The sequence below is a fragment of the Nilaparvata lugens genome, chromosome 6 (assembly GCF_014356525.2).
Source record: "Nilaparvata lugens isolate BPH chromosome 6, ASM1435652v1, whole genome shotgun sequence".
NCBI classification, from domain to species: domain Eukaryota; kingdom Metazoa; phylum Arthropoda; class Insecta; order Hemiptera; family Delphacidae; genus Nilaparvata; species Nilaparvata lugens.
In genome coordinates, this window is record NC_052509.1 from 47,190,265 (window position 1) to 47,211,334 (window position 21,070).

The 21,070-nt window shown below is 34.4% G+C and overlaps 1 protein-coding gene across 1 annotated transcript in view; it reads right to left on the reverse strand.

Annotated features, from left to right (window-relative positions):
• The window catches only part of LOC111053666 (discoidin domain-containing receptor tyrosine kinase B), a 230,478-nt gene that overhangs the window by 27,275 nt on the left and 182,133 nt on the right, over positions 1-21,070 (reverse strand). The window contains exons 6-9 of the mRNA XM_039430947.1: positions 5,379-5,555; positions 4,044-4,177; positions 825-1,032; positions 142-246 (exon numbers count right to left, since the gene is read on the reverse strand). Coding sequence (XP_039286881.1) covers positions 142-246; positions 825-1,032; positions 4,044-4,177; positions 5,379-5,555 — 624 coding nt within the window. The remainder of the gene's footprint in view (positions 1-141; positions 247-824; positions 1,033-4,043; positions 4,178-5,378; positions 5,556-21,070) is intronic.

A 21,070-nucleotide genomic window follows, 5' to 3' on the forward strand; every position in this document is an offset into this window, starting at 1 on the left:
CTGTCATACAGTCGTCCGTCTGTATGATCGGAGTGGGATTGGAATGTTGCATGACAGGTGTGTCCCCGGCTTTGTATGAAGATATCTAGTAATAAGAAGAATGTATGCCATGAAAGATAGATTGTAGATTATTGCACTTACTAGTTTCGAAAGTATCCCAGGTGGGGTCAACTGAATGCATTATGATCTCCTCATCTTGCTCTTCTTCTACCATTAACTCAGCGGTGTAGTTCGAAGATAGGACATCTGGAAAATCAATTTTGATTTTCATTTTTGGTTGATACGATGTTATTACTGGTGTAACTATAGGAGTTATTTGAAAACATCAACCGATAGATATGTCATGAGAGTTGGCTATAAACTTTCTATAAAACTTTTTGAATCGTTGAGAGAATGTTTTAATTCAATGGAGGCCAGTAAATGAATATAGATTTTTCTATTGTATATCTGTACATTCTTTATCGCATGCCTATGTATTCTTGTTTTATGTTTAATTATTGTGTAAATTCTTATAAAGTATTTTTTGTCTTTAACGTCTCGGATAACATATTATTGTATGCCTGAAGAACAAAGCCATCTCTACACTCAATCTTATTCTCAATCACTCGATATCATTTTATAATATTCCTCAAATGAACCCTACTATTCCATACACTCGTATTATTATAACTCAGAATTTATCTAAATTATATTTTTATGAAGCGTCTAAGCTCCGATAATCACTTTTTCAAGAAATTACCGTACTGTTTTCTGGATTCGGTTGATGATAGGCCTCATATTCTAATCAAGGAGAAGAGCCAGCATCTATTGAATAGAAAACTGACCTGAGTCAAAAGTGACTTCACTGAGTAGCAACCAATCAGAAGCGAAGAAGAGCCGGATGCGAACAAACTTGCCGACGCTGTTGTGTAGTTGAATGGTGACGTTTCTGGCATTCTCGAGCACCTCGTCTGGCATGTAGTGATAGGACACCACTCGGCCATTGTACGCCTCTCCCGTGTTGCTGAATTGGATACGTGCTTTCGCGAATACCTGGCAACAACCAATTATTGTTCAACAAATGCCTGCCATCGCACATAACTCATACCGATTCACTCACTATTTCAAATTAAAATTAATTCCACACACAAACACAATAACACAATAAATGACCAAAGTATTCCAACGTTCCAATCACTAATACTAGTCATTGAACTATTTGCTTATACGGATTCAAATTATTATATTTGAATTCATTTGAATTTATTATTATAAGTATATTGATTTCAATAGGAATTCAGCAATTTTGCCAATTTTTTCCAATTAAAAATAATTCCATTTAATTATTGAATTTTATCAACTTAACTAACTAAAACCCTCTAAAAAGGAAACAATTGACCAGTCTCTGCATATGGTAATTGTAAATATCGATAGAACATAAAATAGAAGTGGGAGGTTTTGCATTGGTTAGCAATTCATTGCTCTGGTTTCAAAATTAGGACAATATTCTTCTGAACAATCGAATAGATTGTCCAGTCTTTGTAGCCTACACCCTCACTTTTTAAAACTATCATGGATTGATTGGAACATATCAGTAAAATAATAGATTTTTCATTTTTTAATCATTTCTCATTCTTATATCATTATAAGAACTTCTTTTGTAAACTATTCATTGAGACTAATCTCTGAACATGGATGAATACTCTGGTTTCGATTGACTTTATCATTTGTCTATTGATGAATTTATTCTCTTACTTCAAGGCCCGTATGCAGATACTCGGTTTAAACGAAGAAATGTCAGCTGTTCGTTTAAACCCCGTATGAAACACATAATAAATGCAATCATATCTACAAGTAAACGTGGTTTAGCGTTAAACGTAGGGTTAGCATATGGCCCTAAATCTGTCAGCTTGAGCTATAGATAGAACGTCTCTACTATGTATAATAGCATAGCCACCTCTAATACAGCCACCTGTATTAGAGGTGGCATTGATAATTATTATATTACTATAATTTATAGTCAACCGCACAAGAATAGTCCAATGGAAATTGGAACAGATGAGTGCAACGTTGCCAAATAAGAGTTGATCAACGTTGTCCATAGCTGATTATGAATGATAATAATTGATTAATATTCTAATAATACACCTGACAAATTGGCAACGTCTATTGGTTTCGGGTGGGGGGGGGAGTGTTAAGGAGGTACTCAGACTATTTTCATGCGGTGTACGAGTATACTCTTGTCCAATGTAACTATCACCATAGACAAAAGATAGCATAAGCTTATGTTATCATTATTTTCTCTATGCTTGCTATCACGAAGTAATGATAGTGTGGACTTGGATTAATACAAAAACAGTCAACTCGCGAGTACTGTGAAATGATTGATCTGAAGAAAGTAATTCGATGAATAAAGAGCTCTCCATTCATTCGGAATAAAGATAAATCAATACGAACAGGAAAACGTGTCATTTATAATCAAAGCAAACACTGCTGGATATACGGAATCGAATTAAAATTTCAATTTCTCTCTTCCCAAGCTGGCCATGGCTGCTAGCCTTTTGACATTACTTTATTACAGCTTGCGCCAAAAAAGTCGACTGAACCCCAATTTTGGTGGCAGTAGTTTTTTGGTCACATGGCTGTCATCGGCTTCGATTTGTGAAGCGACCGCCGGGCAAGGCCTTCAATCCACTCGACGCCACTAATTTCTGTACGGTTTGTTTGTCCGTCAAAAAAAGGCCGTTGAGCGTTTTGTGTTGGCACCGCGTATTTTTCATTTCCGCGCCGATAGATTTCGCTCGGTTGCTGGCATAGTTGACACTTGACAATGATTTATTGTTAACCAAAGCTCTGGCCCGTGCGAAACCAGAATAATTTATTCGAGCAGTGCGATGTGCACTGTTCAGTGTTCAGCACACTTCAACTTCACTACTGCCCTACACAGTTGGATCGATATTTTGCAATCGCACTTGGCCGCCCGACTAGCATTTAATCCCTGTCTCTATAAGCTCAATTAATTATTCATTTGTCTCGCAATTGGAGACCGATATAGCTAACTGCAGGTTAACGCTTAACTTGGCTTAACTACCTTGCGCTATTGTGTCAGGATGTGGCACAGATTTATCTCTTGATGAGTACAAGTGCCAATATTGTTAATCGATTCTTCAAATGACAACAATTCAGTAAGTTTGGAGAACAATCAATTGTCATTATTATTGAACTCATTCTGGGTTTTCTCGGAACTATGTTCCCTAATTTTGTTTTCATATAAATTAGACGCTCTGTCTGTAAAAGATGGAATAAATGGCTCGAAATCAGTTTTTGTGTCGAGAGGAGTTTATTGATAAACGTGGTGGACCCAAATAATTGATTTTAATCACTTTTGATGTAACCTACTGAGGAGTGTAACTTTTTTGATGGAATGAACGATTACAACTGTAACAGTAATTATATAGTGGCAACAGTTCTAGTATTGCTAAGCTAAAAGATTAGCATACGATTGGCGAGGCTACTCTAGAAATGAGCAACATGATCCAATGTAGATAGTATGTCCATCCATTACAAAGAGACAGATCAGAAAAGATGCTTGAAATGTGATACCGTATTTCAAATTCGATATTACTGACAGGTTAAGCTCTAGTTACTTATTATTAATTATGGGCATATGGGCTTGAAAATTCTCTCAGATTGCTTACTGGGTAACTCAACATTGAAGCTAAACAGAGAGTAATTTATAAGCAAAGATACAAAATTTCATTTCTCATGTGATTCCCACGACTAATGATAAACAATTAAATAAATCTCAATTAATTTCTTTAAGGCTCGTGTGTGTCGATGATAGAAATTTGTAGATGAAAACACTACGAACACTAGTTCTTTCTCCATTAATACTAATACTGTCAAACCCAGGTCCTCAGCATAAGTCAAGAATACTATGAAAGAGGAATTACTTGTACTTCTATAGTTATTCTCGCTTTATGAGTAATCCATATTTTCCCTTTACTACTTCCATCTGTACTTGAGTGATATAATATGTGAATGGAAAATAAATATTTAAATACCTGAGCGCCCTTACTGAAGTAGTTATTGGTGAACAAATTGACAGCACTGAAATTTCTGACGGTGTCAAACTCGAAAACTAGTTCGATGTATCCTTTGGGAGAGAAATTTCTGCGCCAGCCAACCCAACCGTTTCCTAGAACAATGTGAAAAATTCTTGACAATATACAACAATGATTCTGCTCGAAGTTTGGCGATTTTTATTACTGATACTTCCTATCTAGTATAATTTATTGGTTATCATGAAACTGAGAAGTGGCGAATAAGCTAGAATATACATTTCATGGTGAATATCATCTCAGACCTATATATTTTTTCATGTTTTACAGGATTCTTTGAAAACAATGATACTAAGATTCATTGATATTACTGCATCATGAATAGTTCCTATTAATCGTGCAAAGTGAGTATGCTTGGATATATTTGTTTGAATGAATCAACTCTGTTATGAATTGAGATTCGTATTTTTGCCATAAGAGTAATATTTCCATCAATAATTACATGTATTCTTCATTACTCCTTTACTGTCAAACAGAAAAAAGGATTGATTATATCAAATTTGTGATTGAATGAAAAAACGAATTTGTTGAAGTATGTATGATTAGAATACTAATAATAATTATAATTAGTCCAAAATCAGAATACTAATTCTAAAATTAGTAGTAATCCAAATTCTTGTGGGCTCATAAGTGCTTCAACTTCATTTGACAAATACATGTAAGGTAAGTATACCGGTATCCTATTATATTAAGCGAGAAATTTCTGTATTTATATATCTGATTATTTTTAATTCTGATTATTTTTCTATCTATTTTTATATCTGGTTATTTATGTTTAACGGATCTCGAAAACGGCTGTTACGATTTTCACGAAATTTGGAACATAGTAGGTTTATGATATAAAGATTCGATTGCTCTAGGTCTCATCCTTGGAAAAACTCGCTGAACGACATTAAAAGGATAATTCATCCTTGGCTGAAACAGCTGTGGATAGTAAAAAAGTGAGTATGTGAAAAATCAAAATATCGCATCCCCGAAATTCATAAGATGACGTATAGCCAGCTGTGAAATATAAACACGATCATTTTAGAGAATTATTGTGTTTTGTTTATCAATAAATAAAAATAACGAGCGAAGCTCGGTGCCCCGATATTAATAAATTATTGTTTGCAACATTCATATCAGTAATTTTGATCTTAGAGAGAATCATATTATAAAAGTATATATTATCCGTAATTTACATGTTGCAGGTGATCTGCCGTACAAAACTATGTACTTGATTCAAGAGAGATTAAAAAAACTGTCATTGCCTCCTGTTCTATTGAATTTCACTTGTACCTTTTCCATAGCCGATGTCGAGCTTGAAATTATCGCCGCCGTAGGCTCCATCCACTAGACGACCGAGACCTCCAAAAAGAAGACCTTGTTTGGCATCTCCATCGTAGGATAGGTCGGCCAGGTCATGTCCAGGTCCCCAGGTCGGGTCTTGAGGTATCGTGTAGCTCACTACTCCATCTGCAACCAATTGACAAATATTCTCCACAATATTCAAGAAAATTCAGCAAAGGATGAGACCAGGTAGAAGGAGATTCAATTAGCATTCAGTTAAAATATTTCCTCATAGAAGGAACAATATTTTCTTATGTACCGTACATGAAGAATAATTGAAAATCTGGATGGGAAACTGTTGAATGCTAATGGTGAATACAGTTTATATTTTATTGTGTTGTTCATATTATTTGGTATTCTAATATACGATTGTTTATATATTATCTGATATTGAACTATTTTATTGTTTATATTATTTAATATTGTGTAATTATTATTTATACTTTTTTCGCTTCTTGTATCTGTTTTTCTACTGTTATTTTTCTAGTAAACTTGAAGTTGTACCGTTGGAAGTTGAATAAATAAAATAATGCACAACTTTCAGTGGAAAATCTCAGTGATTAAGAAATAAATTTATAGTTCACATGATTCACCTATACTATAATAAAGGAAAGAACTGACTTATACACTTACGGAATAGGAAAATATTATGTTTGACGCATCATCACTTCTGAACTACTGGACTGATTAACTTGAAATTTTACATAATATAGAATCTTAACTAACCGAGGATGGTTATAGACCTATTTTCAATTCTTCAAGATTACATTTAGTCAAGTTTTCATTCTGTCAAATATTAAAATAGGCCCTTTCGAAGCACGGGTTACCTGCTAGTTAAGAAATATATTAGGAAGAATGTCTCAATCAGAACAGCAACCTCATTGTGTTAAGAGCAACACTCTATAAAGCAGCTAGCCGCTTCGAAATCTGTTGGAAAGGATCTGTTACAACGTTCACAAAAGAGAACACTTTCTTTCTAACATCATAAGCATTATCAAGTCCATCCAGTCGATTCGAGTCGTGAACAGTATTTTATTACCGGCAGGACGAGGTCTGCAGACTAAATCTTGAGCAGATAATACAATTTGCCGGATATTGAAAATCGCTTACACCAGATCAGGTGGGATGGTGCTGCCTACAAGGTGCCCACGTGAAATCAATCGGCAGGAATGGACTGCTACTACTGTTATTGCTACTGCTGCTACTGATGCTACTGCTGCTACTGATGTTACTGTTAGCAGTTGATGGGACGAACGGTCGACGTCGCTTTATGACAGGCTTGTTGCTAGGACGTAGGTAGGGGCACGACACGACGCGTCGCTTCCCAACTTTTGACGTAATCGTGGACCGTTCGGAAACGATACGCCATCAAAGCACAACTCCCATCAGGTTAACTTCTTCTCTCTTCATCTCAAGTTTTGTCGTCCGTTCTCAGTTCCCTTTCCAAATGCCTCGGTTCTTTGTTTCTCTTTCATTTCTCTATGACTTCTCATTTCTCATCGATTTACTAGAAATTTTCTTTCTGTTATTTTTTTCCTACCCATTTATCCATTATCAAAAATTCCTATTATATTAGACTATCACTTCCCAACTCCATTCAAATTTTTATACAATTCCTTGTTACCTCTATCTTTCTTTCTTATAAAAAGTTATTCTTTACTCTCTCCTCTCATTATTCACAATAATCATTTCAACTACATTTTCTGAAATTAAAAGTATTATTCTCACTTAATATCTTCCATGATTCCTTTCTTTCAAGTTTGTTTTCATAATCTCCTTTACCTTCAACCTTATTCCACTTCTTCCTTTCGTTTTTCACAACTCTTCTCTATTCCTATAACATGTATCTCATTTCGATTGTGAATTTTCTTATTCCCTTATCTATAGACCGTAAATTTTCTCCTTGAATGTTCATTTATATCTTCATATTCATCTATTTTCTGTGATTCTCCTAATTCCCTACTTGCTCTACCTCCGTTTCGTTTTATATTGTTCATTCTCTTTCCCTTATTCCTCCCCTTTCACCAACGCTTCCCCTTTCCTTCATCTCCACTACCACCATCCACCTAGTCTTCTCCACTTTTTCTGTTCATTATTCTATACTTCTCCTTTTCCTGCTCCTCTTCCACCTCTTCCTCCTCTTCCTCCTCTTCCTCCTCTTCCCCATCTTCCTCCTCTTCCTCCTCTTCCCCCTCTTCCTGCTCTTCCTCCTCTTCCTCTTCCTCCTCCTCTTCCTCCTCTTCCTCGTCATTCTCCTATTCTTCTCCCCTTCCTCCTCCTCTACCTCCTCTTCCTTCACCTGAAATTTATTCATCTTTTTCTTTTTTCATCTTTTTTTCTCATCAGTCCTCTCATCATTCCTCCTCTTCCTTCTCTTTCTCATCCTCCTCCTCTCCTCCTCCTCCTCCTCCTCCTTTTTCTCCTCTCCCTTCACTTCAAATTTATTTATTTTCTTTTCCATCCTCGCTTCTTCTGCCATAACATCTTCTTCCATAATTTTCTACTTGGACAGTCGTCAGCAATGCTCACGTGCCAAATCTATCAGGAGAGCAAATGGTGCTCAGCCAATGTGGTACTTGCTCTGCCCCAGCCAGCCTCCCTGCCCCCAGCCAGCGCCCCTGGCCCCGGGGGACCACCTTCATCTCACCTCACGTACTCAACACACCGAAACTGATAACCTGAAACTTGTCCTTTCGTTATTTGTGCTGTGCTGTGCTGTGCGTTGACTGAGAGGCCGCGCTTTTATTGGTCGCTACATCTCTGTTTGTTCCATCTGTCAAGATGAGAAAACTGAGATGTGCACAATTTCGCCGCTTCTGGTTCAGTTTTCTGACTTTCGAAGCAGTTCAATGATTACAATATTCTGAAGCAGTAAAATTCTGGAGAAAAAAATGACTGTTGTTTCCGGTAAATTCGAGTTTATTGGATCGTGAGGTAATAGGAATGAAAACCATCTTCGGAGACAGGAAGATGATTTGAAAAAAGAGTTCGGGAATTGGGAATGTTGAGAAGAGACAGTATAAAGTGGAAAAAGCGAGAGAGAGAGAGAGGATGAAGTGGAAGGATGCTTCAGATCTACAAATTATGATAACTAGTTGCTTAGGTATTCGTTTCAACCAAAGTTTTCTCCAATAAGAATAAAATCAAAGTTGGGTCTTACTGATTTCCAAATATTCATTATACAGAGTGTCCCACGAAAGATGTAACAGCCGAAGACCGTAGACTCTACATTAAATTTGCAACAAAATATGTACAGTAAAATTTTCTTATATCGACCTTAGTTTTCGAGATATTTCGATTTTTCGATATTTTTGAAAAACGTCAATAACTAGAAAACTATCAGTCAAAATCTAATTCAAAGGACATGGTTGGAAAGAGGAAAAAATTTCCAATACGATTAATATAATTTGCTTCTTTGTTTGACGTTTTTGAACTTTTTATGAGTGTTCAAACTGTTTGAAATTTGGCTTTGAACTCGACAAATGTACTTTTTTTAACAAGTTGGTACTTTTTTAACAAAGTTACTTTGAACGCTCATAAAAAGTTCAAAAACGTCAAACAAAGGAACAAATTATATGAATCGTATTGGAAATTTCTTTCTCTTTGGAATTAGATTTTGACTGGTAGTTTTCTAGTTATTGACGTTTTACAAAAATAACGAAAAATCGAAATATCTCAAAAACTAAGGTCGATATAAGAAAATTTTACTGGATATTTTTTTTGCAAATTCAATGCAGAATCCATGGTCTTCGGCTATTACACCTTCCGTGTGACACCCTGTACATCAATTGATATGAATTATACGTAGGCCTACACTCATGAATGTTCATATAAAAAAAATTGTCACAGCAGTATTCATTCAGAAATATAATATAAGAAAATTACCTACACACAGCGAACACAGCGCTAGGTACAAAATTCTCTTTGAATATATGAGATCAATGCAACAAGTATGGTATTTAGTCAAAGGCTTCCTGCAAATTTGTATCTTCTTACATCTAATTATACCCTTGAAACTTGTCCATGATGTTGTAAGCGAAAACAACTATGGAGAAGTGTCATTTAAACCAAGTATTACATTATATCATGTTAACTCAATTCGCTATAAATTTTTATCGCATGAAACATGTGCTGGAATATCCGGCCTTACTCATTTAATATGAGCACAACAAAAGCCGACATAATTTGACACGATGAGTACCAAGAGAAAGTGTTGAACTTTCAGACGGCGGCCATATTTCTCGACGCATACAAAATTAGCGTACGGCGAGGAACAATTAAAACTTTTCTATAGTAGTTGCAAGTTGATCGAGGGATCTAATAGCTGAGCAGTCTGTTGCCTTTGGCAAGGGCGGTACACCATTTGTGGATGGTACACGAATTTACAACATTTTCCAGATGCAAAGCAGCACGAAAATAATCCAATGTTATTATTTATAATAATTTCTGTTATCAGATAAAGCCAGCGCAAGAGAAGTTGAATCAGCGAAAAACTATTAAACTTTTCAGAGCCAGATCCAATTTATTTTCGACTCCCTGTATTCAATTTCCAAGTAGAGGTGAATTTGGGGAGAAAATTCACTGTGAACCTATTTTGAACCTTCTTGGACTCATATACAGTGAAGTGGATTGTATCAAGTAATAACAGAAATATCAATGACTGCTGAAGTGATTATGTGAAACTTCTGCAAAATTAAGAATAACTGTGAACTTCCACTGTGTATAGCAAAAATTCAGCAGAAGATAATAATTATTGTTCACTTAGGAATAAAATACCTTGATCATCTATATTGAGAACTGGTTCAATTATTAAAGCCAATTGTATTAAATTTTGAAACAATTTGGTGCTGTAGCGATTAAGTATAATAAGCATGCTGAAATGTATTGGAGAAGCAAGTGATCCTTGACTACCCTATGAGTATTTTGATGAAGCCGTCTCAGAGCTCTGTTTTTGTTTATTCCGGGAAATTATCTAGACGAATTCCCACGAAACACTGTTCAAATTCATAACATCCTGTTACATTTTTAGTGGAACGGTATCATTGAACATGCATTAATCACTTATTCATGTAATCAGGTATGGTACTACTTTATTTTTAATCGATCTTCTTCTTAATATAGAGTGAATAAAATATTTCTATTCAGGCATGTCGTATTGTTATCATAATTATCACTGTAGTGCGACCTTTCTATTCTCCTGAACTAATCCTTTTGAGACTGATTAATTATCACTGTTAGGCCAATTAGGAAACCACCCACGGGTTAACCACTGTGTCCACAATCAATTATCACCAACCAGCCCACCGGGACATGATGCTAGAATTATAGCGATCCTTATTGGCCAATTATTTCTCCGATGATAGAACAAGTTCGGTACATGAAAAATATGTGGAAAATAATTCAGACGCCATACAAAATGAACCTCATTGCAGTGGCGTGTGGTATAGGACTGGTAATTGGTGAACAGGATCGAGGTCAAAAAGTTTCCTCGATAACAACCTGAGAGAAAAGGTAAATGCAGTGGTGACACTGCTATTCAACTCTGTGTGTGAGGGAGAAGGAAGGGAAAAATCGAGTGGAAGGAAATAAGGGAATAAATGTGCGGGATAGAGAAAGATTGACAGTGAATAGGGAAGCCCGCGGTGAGGGAAATTTGATAGCGAAGCATTTTCAATCTATTGATTTGAGCGTCTATTGTTTGCTCAACAATCCCGTTCCGTCTCTCCGTGGATCGTTTTAATATTCAGCCGCTATTTTCCATTCCTTGTTTCCTCAAAGTTGGGGCCGTCACCCACCCGCTGCAAATAAATTTCAGCCAATCCCCGAACCCTCCTCATCACTTGCAGAATGAACAGGTACTCGATAACAGGCCGACAAAAATCAGATTTCAACAGTCAGTCATGATATGTGGGGAAGCTGATTTGATTCTCTGTCGGTATATTATGAAATATTTATTGATTCCAATACCAGGAACCAGGTAGCTTATCCATTGCCTGTAAAATGATGTCTGAAATTCAAATTATGAATACGAGATTGAATTTTGGCGTCAACAGAAGATGGATCCGGCTATGTATTGTTATCTTATGATTGTTTTAAAGTGATATTATCGTTAAAGAATATTGATTAATATTGTCAAAGTTGATATGATATTCTTGGAATCTAAGATATAGGTGATCAGAAAAGATCTTTTCTAATAATACCAGTATACAATAGGAAGCCTTTATTTCAGTCTAAACCCTCAACCGATATGATTTAGATTATTATAAACTATTCGGGAGAATAAATGAATTGTTTATTCCATATCAAAATCCATTTCAAATTTGATTCTCTGTCGGTATTTACGTATTATGAAATATTCATAAATAATAATATGCTGGAACCAGGTAGCCACTAACATTTCCACTAATGTACACTATGGTGCTCCACTATTGTGTACCACTAATAAGATGGTTAGTCAGAGTGACTAGTTTTAATATGATCAATGCCTGGTTGCAGAGTCGTCACATAAAGTTAAAATCAGGCATTTAACTTGTTTATGAAGCCATAACTCCACTTTTCGTTGCACAGACATCAAAGTAAACTATAGCTCGCATAAAACTAAAAACGCTCAATTAGACATATATTTCTGTTGCACAGTCATTAGAAGGAGCTTATTTATGTCCTCAATAGCTAAAAACGGTCAAGTTCTAGGCCCAAAGTCGTGCTGTTAAATCCACTATCTACTCGTGCCAAATGGGTTTTAGAGGTAGTGATAGCTTTTTTTGAAAGATGTTCATACGTAAACAAGTAGTTCTGTGAACAGTAGACCTCGCGCTCAGTAAGTTACATTGACCTCTTGTTATGTTTTCTCAAAAATTAATAAATAGTTTATCAATTAAAAATGTCTAGAAAAAAAACTAAAAAAACATAGAGCTTTCTGTCCTATCGTACCGTGACCTGTCGTCCCGGAATGTGAGTGTGAGCGCTGTTATCAGGTCTGGCTGCCATCGATACACCTATTCAATCAACCCATCAGAGAACATTCTGTGTTGTGGTGTTGGCGAAAAATCGCTGTGTTGAAATAAACTATCTAACGGTACATTTTGGTACCAATAAAAACTTCATTAATTGGAATGGATTATTAGGTCTCAGTCAGAAAAACAAAAATGTTTGTCACCAATGGTACTATCAGTCGACGATATAGATAAGACGATAACGACAAGAAAGGCTAAGATTATTGATAACAATTTGAAATGAAAATCGTTTTCTCAATTATTTTATAAAATAATAATATTTTATGAATTTGAGGTTAGGTTCTTTGTAAATAACGCTTGTCGGCTGTATCAATGACGGTCAAGCTGAACATCTGCAATTCAATCAGATACTCTCTAGCAAAATAATTGCATGTAGGTAGCATTCGTTTAGACGAGGACAAAAGGGTTTTGTAACTTATAGCATGCAAAATAAAGGACATAAATGTTTAAAAAGCAAATATGAATATTTGTATATATGTGAGCAAATAAACGTCATAAAAAAAATTGCATGGTTGCCTGTAAAGTCGGTATACAGGCGAAAGTTTCACGTGACAACGACTTGAGTGGTAAAATAATTTTAATGTGAATATTCATTCGTATAGTAGGAAGAAGGATGGAATAATAGTAACAATTTAAAACATTTATTTATACAAAGAATTATATTTAAAACATTAATTTATACAAAGAATCTCACACTGAACCACAACATTGTGATTACTACAACATAACCTAAGCAGGTTCACTACATTGTACATTCACCTAAGAAGGTGCAGTCGCAGGAGATTGCTTGCGGCGCCTGTGCAGGTTGACTGCTCCGTTTCATTCTCTCTCCAGGTGAATGCCTTCCGGTTGCTGTTGCGTTGGTTGCTCGCCACTGCTCCTATTCGTGCTCTTTCCAGACGACCGTGAACCGAAACGAACGCTCTCACTCGCACTCATTGTGAGCGCATAATGTGGGAACGTAACACAGTTTCTTGAAGTGTCACCCGGCAAACCAATTTATAAGACGTTATCACGTCAAAAACATAATAAAAATAAAAGGGAAGTAGGATCTAATTTTTCTAGGCATACTAATACATTAGGATACTTGCACAAAATCTGGTGGTTTACCAATCAGAGCACACACAGTATTTGTTAGGCGCTAAAAATATTTAATTCAAAAGTCCCCACGTGGTATTTTTTAAAATTATAAAAATTTATAACTATTATAGAGTGCATAAAAAACTGTAATTGAAATAAAATAAAATTTAAGTGTAAATATATTCATGTTTAACCTAGTAATAGGCTCTTGTACTGTGGACTATTTGACAGTATTAGATTGGGTCATCACAGATTTATTGAAATCCACTAATAGGAGAAGATATTTAAATTTTATGCAAATTCAGAATTGGAAGTATCGTCAAAAGAGAATAAGGGAAGAGCAACTGCACACTTGCTTGCCAGAGACCGACCAAGATGCCAACCATCATGAGGGCAATAGACTGATTCCCTTATCAGAATTAATTCTTTCTATGACCAAAGTTAAAATCTTAAAAAAATCTTAATAAGTAATGAACCAAACTCAGTGAAGTCGCTCTAAGACATGAGTTATTAATTTAAATATCCCTATTGGAGAGGACGACAGTAGCCCACCAGAAAGGCATAGGACACACGACGCGAATCCATGCCACATCTTTAAATTTGTGAAAAACTAGGCACGTGAGCTACAGAAATATAATTTCTTAAGTGGGCCCTCAGTGCAACGAATTAATAGAAATTTCATAAAGCTTGCTCATCAAAGGTTTTACTTAAAAATCAAGCTTGATTTGAACATAATTGCACAAGTAGTTATAAATAAAGGAAAAGTCCTATCAAGAATACAGAAGAAAATTAAATGTTAAATTATACATCACTATTTAAAGTATTAAATATTCTCAGTTAATGTACTTAAATGTCAGTATTATTAGTATAATAAGGATTATAGAAGCTCAAAGTTCATAAGATAAATAATTTTTCTAAATTCCACTGATGACCGAACTCATACCCTGAGAACTAATATTCAAATTATCAAATATTGTTGGAATACTAAATCATGAAATTCTAATTCGATAAGCAGAAGCAAGTCAAAGGATTGAGCTATAGAAATTTGTAAAATTTATGCTGATATAAGAATTATGAAAAGTTATTAGTCAATGCTATTAAGCAGAACAAGAGTTTCAATTGAGCTATTTGAATTGTGATATTTTTCTTATATATTTTCTCATATTGTTTTTGCATTTATTGTTTCATATATTATTGTTTGCTAGTTAATTTCATTGTAATTATATATTTATTGATTGATTGGTGTACCTTTCATTTATTAACCTGTCTCAATGCATGACCAATCTTGTACTAGTATTTTTTATTATCATTATTGACAAATTTATAAAATCATCTTCCAACTATATTCTTCACCAGATAAGTTGGATAATCTGTGATATACAGTATCGATCACTAAATCTTCAGAAATAATACGTTCTCAAGATTTATTTAAATGGTTCAACCTAATCACTGAAATCAAATTGACTGAAATACAGGGTCATAGTATTAAGTCGAAGCAGTACTACAGATCATAAAAAGTATAAGGAATTCTAATCAAAATAACGTCGTTGATCACACTTGGTATTATCTCACACTGCTGACCCCATTGTCAGATGGTAGCGAGTTGGATTGATGTCAGTACCTTATTGTCTTGTGCAATATTTGAAATCCTCATATCCATCTACTTCTTCAACATCTATAATTGTGGAGTCACTCGAGGCAGCGGTAAAGATTGCCGATTGATAGAGCACCAGCAGTTCGCAGCGGTTGATAGCAGAATTTGGTATAAGCTCCTCGAAGAGCTGGTAAGAATCATTTGGTATTTCTATTTCAGCAGGTGCCAAAATATCAAAAATATTCAAATTTCACATGCTCTACCAACAGACTGCCAGCTGGGCACATGTAGGTCAAATATGGCTTTACATAAACATGTCACAACCAACGTGGGGCATATATTCTATGTGTTCCCAAAAGTGACATTACAACTACCATAATGCTGATTTCCTACAAACTTCATTTCTCACTTTTCATGATTTTAGAAATCAATCTCTTTTCAATAATATTTGCTGCAATTTTAATCATCAGATTAAAAAAGAAAAATGTAAACAAAATGTGTTCTATCAATAATTCCAAACTCCAAACTAGAATCATGACCTCAGCTTATGGAAAGACAAAGTTTGAACTCTTTCCCACTTCAGTCTTTGTTTAGAGTGGGTTCCGAACTCCCTCACTCTATACAGTATTTTGCCCGGCGCCAATCAATTACTATGAATTGATAAAATAATTACTTTACTATAATTTCACTCACTGAACTAATAATAGTATTGAAGAAAAAGATAACGATAGATAGATCAGGGTCGTGTGTAAGGGAATGTATAGAGTGAAAGGCAAAACAAAGGTTAATTATGAATTTATTAGTGAACTTTAAATTTAAGAGAATTTATAAAATTGATTTAAGTATAGTAATGATTCAAAATATACAAGATTATGGAGTTTTCGAAAGTACTACAATTCAAGTTTAATTTTATACAACAAAATTTAACAAACAGTTCTTATTACTTTTATCAGGTTACTTGAAAAATAAGATATAAAATCAAAGTATTGAACAACTCTAGTTAAAAATATGATTATAGTCAAAAATAAGAGAATTGATAAATTTTAAAGAATGAATATGATTAGGGGAGCCTTGCTTTAAAAAACTATTATTTGTGCTTAGAAGTGAATTTCAACTGTGAGCTTTAAGATTCTACTGTACACCTCTGAAATTTCGTATTTTAGTTCCGCCACTTCCCGCTATGACAGATTCAGCGCTGGAGAGAGTTCGTTTGGAGGAGTAAAGACATATTGGAAGTCTAGAAGTGTCTCCCCCACCAATTGACCATTGCTACAAGTGAGCAACAAAAAGGAGGGAAAAAGAAATGACAAAAACCTCTGTCTCCATTCATGATTTCTGGTTCTGGAACAATGAGTCACGTTCCAACCAAGACACGACAAAGTATATTTGGCTACTACGTTATTGAATGCTAGAAAAGGGACAAAGCTATTCTCATGAGTGCTGCTCGTATCTTGAAATGCAACATTCCAACCTATTTCACACCAATTTGAACAAAATCATTGCTAGATTCTCTATTATATCAGTAGGCCTATAACTGTTATACAGTATGTATAAATCTGTTATACAAAAATAATTATTTATATGATGACTCTTGGCCTTGTAAATAAGCGAGTAACGAAAAATCTTTCATAACAGGTATTTGTAAATTTAAAAATAAGCTAAGTTCTTGTCAGGTTCTGAATTGAAAAAAAACAAATTCAAATTCAAATAAAATTTATTTCCGTAAAATAATACATTGAAAAAATTATTAGTTTTGTAATCTACAATCAATTGTACAATTTAAGTCAAATCTAAATCGAATTTTTAGCATTATAGCAATATACATAGGCTACAGTTCACAATAAATCAAACTTGCATTAACAATAAATCAATAATAAATAAATATACAAATAAAATGAAATAATTGGAAATAACCCATAGGTTACAGAACCTGTTTGGGAAGAATGAAATTGTTCTTTTGAACAAGATGATTACAGTATGGAAAAGATTAGAACAAAAAAGATTATAGTAATGGATAAATAAATAAAATTGAAAATATATAAATAAAATAAATAGAAAAAAGAATAAAAATAACAGTTAAACATTTTCTTGGAACATTAAAGCCTCTAGAAGTGCTGCATTCACCAGCTATTTTTTAATCAATTTAGACGGATTTGTTGAAAAAATTGTGTAGCTTCAAGTAAACATGCTAGATAATGTAAATTAGTTTTATAGAATAGGATTAATTATTAATTTACATTGATAAACTACAATAAGTCAGAAGATAATTGAATTATATCCTAAAGGTAGTCAGCCCAGGAATTCAATATCACATAAATATACACTATACTGTTACTAGAACTACTATTACACTAGAAACTGAAGCTACTATTATACCTACAACTTCAAATTTATCAATATCAGAAGAAAACTTTTCTCCGTGAGTGTTCTCAAACACAAAATGTGTGCGAGAAGTACAAACTCATTACTTGTTTTAAAATGGAAAAATTAATCTAAAAAAGTATTATTAATAATAAAAAATAATATAAAAGAAGTAATTGAATAGTTATTTGTATATCTAGAGTGAAAAGTACGACTTTTTCTCCCTGAGGGAAAAGTTTGAAGCCCGAGGCGAAGCCGAGGGCAACAATTTTCCTGAGGGAGAAAAAGTATTTTTCACTCGTGATGTACACAACATTTTTCCTCCATCTACATTTTTTCATAGAAACTGCAAATAAAATCATTTTAATAACTTACGTATTGGTGACAATGTTTCCTAACAACATAACCTAAAATCTAAAACCTAAAAACTGGCCGTCTGATTGGCACTGCCGATTGCGCTATCTACCGGCTAAAGTTGTAACTTTAAATTATATCAGCTGGGTGTTTACCAAAAATGGCTGACTCTAGATCACGCGGTTCAGATTTGAATTGCAGATCAAAAATATTTGTTGGCGGGTATTTTGAATAGAATAAGATATTTTAAAAATTGTATAAATTTTTATCGTCTACTAATATTAAGAATATAATATCATACAAACATATATTTCATGAGTTGATCAAATTTCTGGTTGTGGTATTGAATTCAGTTGACTCAATGACAGACACCTCTATTATGCTTTCTCATCTGAGCTTAGACCTTCTAACCTATTACAATGTAGGTTTCAAAATAGAGATGCTCCCCATGTTATTTAAATGGAGTCACTTTTACTCCCTAGGGAGTTTTTCTGTTTTTTACTACCGAGAGCGAAAAAGTGACACTTTAGTATTAGGTTTCAGGGAGTAAAGTAAGTACTTTAGACAGTAGGTGGAGGAAAAATATATTTCTATGTATTTTAAATATATATTTCAGCGGAAGTTGAGACAGATAAGACGATAAAATATTTTGATGGTCTTCAAACAATATTACGTGAATTTTGAGAAATAATAAGCCTTACTTCTTCTTGTTCTCCTTCTTCTTGTTCTCCTTCTTCACCTTCTCCTATTTCTTCTCCTATTCCTCCTTCTTCACCTTCTCCTCCTTCTTTTTAATCTTTTTCTCATTCCTCCTTCACCTTCTCCTCCTTCTTTTCCCCTTATTCTTCTTCTCCCTCTTTTCCATCCACTTCTCCTCACTCTTTCCGTTCTAAATCTTCTCATTCTCCTCCTCGCTCTCACTCGTTTCTTTCTCTTTTTCTCTCTGCACAAATGCCCTTACCGGTGCAATGAACAATGAAAAATGACTTTGTTAAAAATGAAAATATTGAAATTTTGCAAAATTGAAGACACAAATATAGAATTGAACACAAACCATAACTACTACTATAAAAGGAGAAAAGGAAGAATAGTTATGTTTGTATAATTGATTGTGTTTGAGGAGATGTTGTGGTATTTCTCCATAATGGAAAATAAAAACAAATATTGTCACATACCACTTATTTATTATTAAAACTTACATTAAAGTAATGTAAGCCTAGGTCATTATGAAACCTAGGTACATTACTTTAATGTAAGTTTACTTTAATAAAGTATTACTTTAATAATACTTTAATGTAAGTTTTAATAATAAATAAGTGGTATGTGACAATATTTGTTTTTATTTTCCAGTTATGTTTGTGTCATCATTATTTCTTCTTACGTGCTTCTTGCGCCTCAATAATCCAATCTGGATTTCGAATTGGCATTGAACGCGTGTGTCGAGGATCAACAAGTTCCGGCAATACACAGTCCATATAAAATTTTTTCACTTGTTCAAGAATCTTCGAACTCCAGAACTGCTCATCTTTGTATACAGTAACAACTTCTGTCCCCTTTGGCGACCATATACAAAATAAGCAGTACTGACGTTTCGTAATGTGGAGTTGTCCCTGTATTTGATAGTAGTAGTTATGGTTTGTGTTCAATTCGATATTTGTATCTTCAATTTATCAAAATTTCAATATTTTCAACTTTGCTGCTTCCCTTGGGAGTAGGTCCTTTATTGTCTGAGGGCATTTGACCTCCACAATACCATGCCCATCTTCTAATAATCCATCCGGCGATGCTGCCAGAAATGGAAAAACGGCATCAATGAATAGCCCACATTTCAAAATGTTTTGTCCTGCTATCTCACTAACTTTTTTTAGAGCAGCCTCCTCGTTCATCCTCCCATACTCCATTGCTGAACAATTTTAAGCGGTTTCGCGCTAAGTTTCAATCTGCGTCCACTTTTGTGTCTAAAGCGTCGGCGACTTTGATGAGGCTTCCGCGTTTCGTCCATTTTTTATGATAAATAATTTGGTCGCATGCACTTCAACATTTTTATAACATTTCACGTAATTCGAAGTCAATAGGAATAGAATAGAAAAAGTATTATTCACTAACAAGGATTGTCTAGAATAAACAAGGCAAAACGTTTCTATAAATGAAAACCCATAGTAACTTATCACAAATGACTGGATGAACTGTCACTGTCACGTTTCAACGAACTAATAAGTCACACATGACATGGATACGGCAAAAGCTAGCTGGAATTGAGAGACAGAGAGAGTGTGACTTCTCATCTATTCCCCTCCCATTCCCACTCTTTCTTGTGGTCATTCATTCAATTCATTCATTGATACACTGCTGGACAGTCTTAGTATGTAAGTAGTAGGTGGTGGGGGTTACGTTTCAACAGTAGAGCTCTCTGGAGAATAACCCTCGAACTAGGTTGGCAATGTAACGGTTCATTTTTGGTTCAAATTTGCAATTTAACGACTCAGTTTATTGCAAAACTATTAGGAATTTGAACAAAATTCAAACGGATTTAGATTTGTGTTGTTATTCTAAAGGTCACTGTATTTTCAAATTCGTTTCTCGATGCTTCTTTTCCAAAATAGCAAATTCATGTTTAAATAGCTAAAATAAGAAAAACTTGAAGAAATAATGAAATTATGAAAAGCGTATGCTCTCTGTAAAAGCATATAGTTGAGTCCTACGAACTTTCAAGGAAATAGTTCAATCCATTCTTGAGGTATGAGTGTAAGCAATATGCTTACTTTTCAGCTTGTTAGGTGGGTGTGCAGTAGAATCTTAAGAAATTAATTAAGATTGTGTCTTTAGATATGAATTTAAAAAGAAGTAATAATTAAGTTTGCTCTTTACTATAATGCTATAAAATTTGATATACTTATTTGGGCTTTTTAGGGTGGGGTGGTGTGGATTTGAAATGAGAAAAATTGAAAATTCCAAATACAATCTTTACCTGGCTTAGTCAATTCCCTATAGGATAATTGAAGTCTGAAACCAAAAAACTCACTCCTACACTGTCCAAAATCCAAGAGACTAAGAGAGACTCACAGCAACTCACAGCAACTCCCAGCATCTGTCTAGGTAGGCTATTCAAATGCATTCTCAATAGTTTTGAGAAACGGTTCTTCTTATTATTCTAGCTCTTCGAGCGTTCATATTCCTAAATACAATATGTTCAGAGCACGTGTTACAACACATAACAGAAATCTACAATTTTTAAATTT